Genomic DNA, 8,606 nt, shown 5'->3' on the forward strand with positions numbered 1-8,606 from the left:
AATAATTTTCTACTAAAAATGAGTGAGGAGCAGGACAATAAACTGGAATTTTACAACAACAAAATCCACAAATCTTAAGAAAGAGATAGCGGGATACAAAAAGTTGGATATTAAAGGGGAATAATGACATTTGAACCCAATGCATGGACGTTATTTGTAGATAAATATCAAATCCCCTCGTAGCAGCACCAGACTTCCAACTTTTTATTACAATAATCCACATATTTTTAGAAGAACCACCAGGAGGGACGACTCCCAAACCAGAAGCCGGAGATGTGAGCGGGAATCTGGGAAGAGACAACGAATATTGACCTGGAATTTCAGTCCTTCTGGAGCACCAGGAGAGTTTCCGGACCCTGCGACACCGACAAACCCCGGGGGACAAATCCCCTGTCCCTGAGCAGTGCCAGGTTTTTGGGGCAATGTCATTCTATCTCCAGCTGCTTTGGGAATTCTTTCCACCAGAGAAGCAGGGAAAAGTGTATTTTAGTGCCTGCTGCCATGGACTCTAAACCCCTGAACCACCACGATGCCCCGAGGGGCAGCTCCGAGTTTTAGAGGTTTCGTGGCGGCGGCAGAACCTGAGCTGATGATCAAAACTGAAGCGGCTGCCGGTGGAATTCCAAGTCTCCCGGGACACAAGGAGGTTTCTCCCACTCCTCTTCCCCGCCAGCCCCAAAATTATCACAAAAATTAACTGTTAACACGACAGATCTGCAGGATGGGGTGACCTGGGGGGGACCAGCCCCCCGTCATTCGGCCATTTTCAAGGATGCTCATTAATCTCTGACTTTAACAACCCTCATTCCAGCTAAACTCCGTCCTATCCCGACAAGACCTAAAGCTCCCTCCAGGAATGGAGCCCCCTCAGTGGCTGGGTGCTGGTTGGAACGGGAAGGTCAATAACTCACCATCCACTCGGGCAGGTGGAAAGCGGAGGCGCCGGCGCCGCTGTCCCACATCTCCCGGGGCGAATCCCTCAGGCTCCCATTGAGGGATGCAGCGGGATGCAGAGGGATGCACCAGCCAAGCCCCCCCTCCCCGAGCTGCTCAGTGGGGCTTCAGGGGCAGATCTTCTCCCAGCTGAGGTCTCCGTGACGATCCAGCCTCGTGTGCCAAGCCTCGGTCCCTCATTCCCATCAAAATCCCGCTCCGGGGAAGTGCTCAGATCCAGCCCATTTTCACGGCTGGGATTTCCCACCGAGCTCAGCTCTGCTCCACACCTGAGCCACGAGCAGGCTCCCCGTGGTGTGGAGGAGATGTCCACCCATCGCCTGCTGATGCACCGCTGATATCCCGATGGATCCCAGAGATATCCCTGGATTTAGACCCGGAGGTCTCCTGCAACGAGTGTTGTATCTGACACCATCCCAAGGTCCTGCTGCCTCAATCCGAACCGCACATGGACACCCCGAGAGCCGAAGGACGCTCAGCTCCAGGTGGATCCTGAACTTCCCAATCCCGCGGCCGAGCGCGGAACGAGCTGGATGTGTAAGAACGCCCGGCATCCAGCCCGATCCCAGGGAAAAACCGGGATGGAGCGGCTGGCGGGGCTGCAGCTCCCTCTGCTGAGCGCACTCGGGAGGCGAAGAGCACAGAAGGGAAGATTTTGGGGACGGAGCGATCGCCAAGGGATCTCCTGCTCCTGCAAGGGCAGCATTCCACACCCGGCAGCTCCACAACATCCCGGACCGGGACACGAACCAAATCCTGCTCTTTGCAGCGCTGGACACTCGAGCTGAGGCTTCAATTCCACGGAAACTCTCAAAATTCCGCCCCCAGGAATTAACGAGCAGCTTTCTGAGCCCACTCTGGAATTCCATGAGCATTCCCGGCCACGGAGCGACCGGGGTGAAGCCCAGGTGGGGGCTGGCAGCATTCCCTGATGTTCCCTGGGATTTCCATGGAAAAGGCTGGCACCTGGTTATGTTTTGGGGGGATATTTTCCTGCTGTTGGGAAGTTCACCCTTCCAGACTGAAAGGAGCTTCTGGTCAGTGCTGCCTTCAGACCATCCCATTCCCAGCTCCAGACCATCCCATTCCCAGCTCCAGACCACCCCATTCCCGGCTCCAAGCAATCCTGAGCTTAATCTGTGCCAGGGAAAAAGAGCTGTACGGGTTTTGCACAGCACACATATTCCCATGGAGCCAGCAAAGGGTTTTCCAGAGCGCTCACATCCCTGTCCCGGCACAGAATGTGGGATCATGGAATCATTATGGCTGGAAAATCCCTGACGTGAGTCCTTCCCAGGGGCTGCAGTTCTTCAGGAACTGCTCCAGTGAGGGTTCCTTTATTCCATGGGGTAACTCTTCAGGAATTGCCTGGTCCAGTGAGGGTCCCTTTATTCCATGGAGTAACTCTTCAGGAATTGCCTGGTCCAGCGAGGGTCCCTTTTTTCTATGAGGTAACTCTTCAGGAATTGCCTGGTCCAGTGAGGGTCTCTTTATTCCATAGGGTAACTTTTCAGGAATTGCCTGGTCCAGTGAGGGTCCCTTTTTTCCACAGGGTCACACCTTGAGGAATTGCCTGGTCCAGTGAGGGTCCCTTTTTTCCATGGGGTCAGTCCTTCAGGAATTGCCTGATCCAGCAAGGGTCCTTTTTTTCCATGGGGTCACTCCTTCAGGAATTGCCTGGTCTAGCAAGGGTCCCTTTTTTCCATGGAGTAACTCTTCAGGAATTGCCTGGTCCAGCAAGGGTCCCTTTATTCCATGGGGTCACTCCTTCAGGAATTGCCTGGTCCAGTGAGGGTCCCTTTTTTCCATGGGGTAACTCTTCAGGAATTGCCTGGTCCAGCGAGGGTCCCTTTATTCCATGGGGTCACTCCTTGAGGAATTGCCTGGTCCAGCGAGGGTCCCTTTTTTCCATGGGGTCACACCTTCAGGAATTGCCTGCTCCAGTGAGGGTCCCTTTATTCCATAGGGTAACTCTTCAGGAATTGCCTGGTCCAGCGTGGGTCCCTGTTTTCCAAGGGGTCAGTTCTTCAGGAACAGATTTGCTCCAGCCTGGGTCCCTTCCACGGGGTCAGTCCTTCAGGAAGTTTTAGCTCAGAATGAGGAAATAAGGAAAGAATGAGGAAACAAGGACTTGTTTTCTCCTTCCTTAACGTGATCCCTTCATGTCAGAGGTGAAGACACAGTGAAAACACAGGGGAACAAAACCTTCCTGGTGCTCCCCAATATTCAGTCCCCTGTGGATGGTGGGTTTTGACATCCTTGACTCAAATAATGTTTATTATTAAAAAATAAATGTGTTTCAGAGCAAAGAACAGTTCGAACCTCAGTAAATATAAAATTTTCGGTAACCAAAGGCTGAGCAGGACTGAAGTCCTGACTGGAGAGCAAGAATTAGCAATTGCTGTTGGAATACTCAAAAAACCACGGATTTTGCCCTTCCTGCTGAAAAGTTGGGCACGATTCCCTGACAGAAGGACGGGAACGAGCCAGCCCTCAAAGCTGGAATGTTGGCGGAACAGGGAAATGGGATGAATTCGAGCTGAGAGGCTGCAGGAGCCCCGCGCAGGCACGAGGGGGAGCGAGAGCCTGCGGGAAAATCCCAGCGTTTAAACCCTGATCGACCGGAGAAATCCTGGAATCCCGGGGGCAGTTCTGGGCCCCTCGGACAGGAGAGACCTGGAGGGGCTGGAGCGTGTGCAGGGAAGGGAAGGGAGCTGGGAAGGGGCTGGAGCAGCAGGAGGGGCTGAGGGAGCTGGGGGGGCTCATCCTGGAGCAAAGGAGGCTCAGGGGGGACCTTGTGGCTCTGCAAGTCCCTGACAGGAGGGGGGAGCCGGGGGGGTCGGGCTCTGCTGCCAGGGAACAAGGGACAGGCCAAGGGGAAACGGCCTCAAGCTGGGCCAGGGGAGGGTCAGGTTGGATGTTGGGGAAAACTTCTCCATGGAAAGGGTTGTCCCCATCCCTGGAGGGATTTCAGAGCCCTGTGGATGTGGCACTTGGGGACATGGAGCAGTGGTGGCCTGGACTCCGTGGTTGGACTCCATGGTCTCCGAGGGCTCTTCCAACCTCAGTGATCCCACCAGCTGGACCCAAACCCCACTCACTCCTTGTTCTGACACTGTTCCCAAATTCACATTCTCTGAAATCCCAGCTGCCCCCTTTGCCCCATCACGACACATCCCAACCAACCAGAAGATTCCAGCGCAGCATCACCTGGAAAACCTCAGTGCTGCCTCTGTTCTCCCACTGCTGCTTTTCCAAGCCTTCCCAGGTGAGCTGGGCAGCACAAACCAGCCCTGCCAGGCTGTGCCACCTCACTGCTCCCTTGTTTTCCTGGTGGATATCACGTTTCTGCAATACAGAGCCAAATAATCCTCTTCCCCTATGGGGGAAACGGAGCAAAACCAAGCAAAACTAGATTTTGAAGGCATTTTCCTTTAGGCTTCTCTGTCACACCTATAAAATCTCCTCCTGCCGGCTCTTCATCCTGCTCAGCTCCTACAAATACTTCCTGAGGACTCATTTATTGCTGACTTATCCCACTTTGCACCCTTTGCCTCCCAGGCAGACCAGTCTTATGGGTTTATTTGTTGCTGGTGAGCTGAAGCAGCTCCATTGAGGTTCAGGGTGTGCAGGAAGCAAAGTCTGGGCTTTACACCAAGGCCCGGCCTCACAGGCAGCTCCTGGTGTCAAGTTCTAGTTTTAATTGTGTCAGGATCACGTGTAAATATAAACATAATGGTCGAGGTGTTGTGTTCATGCCCAAAAAGGGGGATGTTTGTTTGCACAGGGGTTTCATGAGGCACAAATCACTCAACAGCTAAAAATTTGTGAATCAACCTGTTAATGTCACCTCCCTCCCCACAAAGCTGGGCCTAAACCTGCCCCTAAAGGCCTGAGCAAGTGCAGAACTGTGAGTAGACTGAAGAGGATGAGTTTCGTGCCCCCGCTGTCCCAGAGCAGGTGCTGGTCTCTGTGATCCCATGAAATCCTGGAATGTGAACTTCCAGCTCGGGAAGGAGGATCCAGCTCGATCCATGAGGGTCCATCCAAGCAGGAGGATGAGTTTAGTCGAGGTTAAACGTGGTTTCAAAGCACTTTGAAGGGGAAGATCTTCCCCTGCTTGGCATTACAAGTCAGGTGAGTGTGTTGGAGGTGCTGGGGCTGAACAACAAATGGGGAATTCATTTCCCTGTTTCCTAATTCCTTTTCAAATGAGGGGTGTCCAGAAGCACCACTGGCAGCCCTGGAATACAGATCACCTTTGGAATACAGATCAGCCTTGGAACCAGGCTGGTTATGGATCCTGCCTCCAGATTTCAGCATCAGAGGGAATTTCTCCTCTAAAACATTGATTTTTCCCAAGCCTTCAAATCCTCCAGGGATGTGCATTTGGATTCTCCATGTGAATCCATGATGACCCAGCTCAATCCAGCTGAGGGTCTCAAGGAGAAGACAAGGCAGCACCACTGGAATTCCTGCCATTCCTCAACGACAGCATCACCCCTGCTGGAAATAATCCCAAAATACCACCACTCTGGTGGGATGAGTAGAAATAGAGGATTTCTCACTATCAGACTTAAAATGTACTCCCTGAAGGATAAAATATCTCCCCTGGGTGAACTGGGGGGAACTTCTCAGCACACCTCTAATGCAGCAAACATTCCCCAGCCCCTGGGAGCTCCATACAAGACCCAGGGGTCAGGAAGCACAAGAAAGGGCAAAAAAGTTTCATTTCCACAGGGAAATGATGGAGGTTTTTTTGGCACTGAGAAGTCGTCCATAAAACTTGACTTCACAAAAAAATGGCTCCACGTTTGACATCTATTTTTCTTTCAGGGAAACAAGGACACGAGTCCTAATCTGCACAAGGAAGCCAGGCTTGGATGTTCTCCTCTCCCAACACCTCTGCAGCAATTTATTGCTGGGATTTTAGAGGCTTCTGTAGCTGAACAGCTGCTGGATACTGGGAATGTGGGAACTGCATCCCAGGGCTGGAGCCCCTCTGCTCTGGAGCCAGGCTGGAAGAGCTGGGAATGTTCCCCTGGAGAAGAGAAGGCTCCAGGGAGAGCTGAGAGCCCCTTGCAGGGCCTAAAGGGGCTCCAGGAGAGCTGGAGAGGGACTGGGGACAAGGCCTGGAGGGACAGGACACAGGGAATGGCTTCCCAGTGCCAGAGGGCAGGGATAGGTGGGATATTGGGAAGGAATTCCTGGCTGGGAGGGTGGGGAGGGGCTGGAATGGATTTCCCAGAGAAGCTGTGGCTGCCCCTGGATCCCCTGGAAGTGTCCAAGGCCAGGTTGGAGCAACCTGGGCTAGTGGAAGGTGTCCCTGCCCATGGGACTGGGAATCATTTTTGCCCAAGGAAAAAGGGGGTTTAATCCCAGGCACTGGATGGGCTTTAAGGTCCCTTCCCACCCAAACCATTCCATGACTCCACAATTGTCCCCAAAGCTCCCAGGGAACACCTCAAAAGGTGAGTCCTGGGAAAAGGCCACAAACTGATGAGGAAACCACGCCCTGAGAGGGAAAGTGAAGTTAATGAGCAAAGCTTTAATCAGTGGACCTTGGTGTAATCAAAAATCCCCTGGAACACAGAATGACAGCCCAGAGCTCCCTGACTCGCCTTTTTCCCATGGGAAGAAAGTCATAGGGTGTCAAACAGGAAAGGAAAAGCCTTCAAATCCGAGATTAAAGACTGATGGACACAAATCCAGCTTTTTCCCTGAGCACTGGTTTGTCCCCCACGTCCCTCCCGGGCAGAAAGGACCAGGAGATCCAAGAGCAGGATCAGAACAGCTGGAAAATGGGGAAGAAACACATTCCCTCATATATTGCCAATAAATTTACATAAAGCCAGGCCCAGTGAAGTGAGCAAAGGCAAACCCTGAGCTGAAATCCACCCAAAACCCCCTGGGTTTGTCCTCGTCCCTCCCTCAGCCCCTGCAGGTTGGGACCTTCCCTGAGCTCTTTTTCCAGGGAAATCCTGGCAGATTTTATTCCACTGAATGTGCAGCTCCCACCCCGGCCCCAGAGGCTTCGCTGACCTTTAAGGGGCTGTTCCTGAATCCCAGGGAGATTATCCCACGTGATCCCAGTGGATGGACCCGAGGTCTTTGCTTTCCCATGGAGGAAACAATCTGCATGGGAATAATCTCAACCCATCCAGCCTCCAGGAGCCCCCACTCCACCTTCATCCCACAGGTTTTGGGGTGTTAAACCCAACATTTCCAAAGTTTTAAGCCCCTGCCATGGGCAGGGACATCTCCCACTATCCCAGGTTGCTCCAACCTGGCCTTGGACACTTCCAGGGATCCAGGGGCAGCCACAACTTCTCTGGGAATTCCATTCCAGCCCCTCCCCACCCTGCCAGCCAGGAATTCCTTCCCAATATCCCATCTCTCCCTGCCCTCTGGCACTGGGAAGCCACTCCCTGCGTCCTGCTCCTCCAGGCCCTTGTAAACAGGGCTGCTCTGAAATTTATCCCCTATTTTTAACACTTATTTTAGTATTTTAAACAATTTTATCTAAGGATTGGGCCCTTCCCATTACTTGGGACTTACACAACTCCCTGCTCTTGAGATCCCAACGGGATCATGGCTCAGTGCTGCCAGAAATCACAACATAACTCAAGTTACCTCAACCTTCCTGTGCTGAATTGAAGCTACAACCCAACCCAGGCCATCATTTTTTTTTGCCTGGGGAATTTCTTTTTGCCATTAGGGACGAAAATATTCCATGGTGGGAGTCAGCCCCGTGAGCCATTAATGGGATTTCCCCTCTTCCCATTGATCCCAATTACATTGCTTTGCTCCCAAGCTTTCAGAAGAGCCTGAAGCTTCCCCAGGATAGAGCTGCAAAGAACAGAGCACTGGATAAATCTGAAGTATATTTTATATATTATATATACTTGAATCATACATGGTACATATCACCTGAATGATAGAATTATATATTGCAATTCTATATTATTAATACCAAGTTATTGGGGGGTGGAGGGGCAATAAAACAAACCCACTTGGTACAGAACAAATATCCCTGAGGGGGAGGGGAAGAATTCCTGTAAATCCAACGAGCTCCCTCAGCTCCCTGTGTTTTCTCCAGGTTAATCAGCCCTGAGTGGAATCGAGTTTGACAAGTGCAATTAAGAGCCCTTAATTTGGGCACTTTAATCACTCGGCATCCAGAGCCTTGTGCCAGGCCCAGAGGAGCTTTGGGGAGTGTTGGTAAATGTGCCCCAGACCACGGAGAGCCACAGGGGAACTCTGCCCTGCTGCCAAACTGTCAGTTTATTCCCAAAAACTTCCCGGTTCCAAGGGCTGCCCCGGGATCACCAGGCTCACCAAGGCTCTTCCATTTGGCCCCAGGCAAACCAGAGCTTCCTGGACCTCCTCAAAATACAATTTAACAACAAATGGGTTATTTTCATACTCAGATTTAGAAACCCAGACTGGTTTGGGTGAGAAGGGACCTTAAATCCCACCCAGTTCCAACCCCTGCCATGGGCAGGGACACTTTCCACTGGGCCAGGCTGCTCCAAGCCCCATCCAGCCACGTGTCAGGACAGTGTTCACTGGTTATTTATGATTAATAATAATATAGTATTAAATTATTCTATTCTATTCTATTCTATTCTATTCTATTCTATTCTATTCTA

At 51.8% G+C, this 8,606-nt stretch overlaps 1 protein-coding gene across 1 annotated transcript; it reads right to left on the reverse strand.

Moving 5' to 3' along the window:
• Positions 1 to 972: 972 nt before the first annotated feature.
• On the reverse strand, positions 973 to 3,617 carry LOC113978681. The gene is made up of 2 exons (XM_027705812.1): positions 2,669 to 3,617; positions 973 to 2,309 (listed from the first exon to the last, which is right to left on the reverse strand). Exon 2 carries the CDS (start codon positions 2,205 to 2,207, stop codon positions 1,182 to 1,184), a length of 1,026 nt encoding a protein of 341 aa, XP_027561613.1. The 5' UTR covers positions 2,208 to 2,309; positions 2,669 to 3,617; the 3' UTR covers positions 973 to 1,181.
• Between the last annotated feature and the right edge of the window lie 4,989 nt (positions 3,618 to 8,606).

The sequence above is a fragment of the Neopelma chrysocephalum genome, unplaced genomic scaffold (genome assembly GCF_003984885.1).
Source record: "Neopelma chrysocephalum unplaced genomic scaffold, ASM398488v2 Primary Assembly neopelma1_353, whole genome shotgun sequence".
Lineage (NCBI taxonomy): Eukaryota > Metazoa > Chordata > Aves > Passeriformes > Pipridae > Neopelma > Neopelma chrysocephalum.

Excerpts from the sequence above, each read along its gene's own strand:
- LOC113978681 (XM_027705812.1), bottom strand. The coding sequence starts at position 2,207 with ATGATCCCACATTCTGTGCCGGGACAGGGATGTGAGCGCTCTGGAAAA.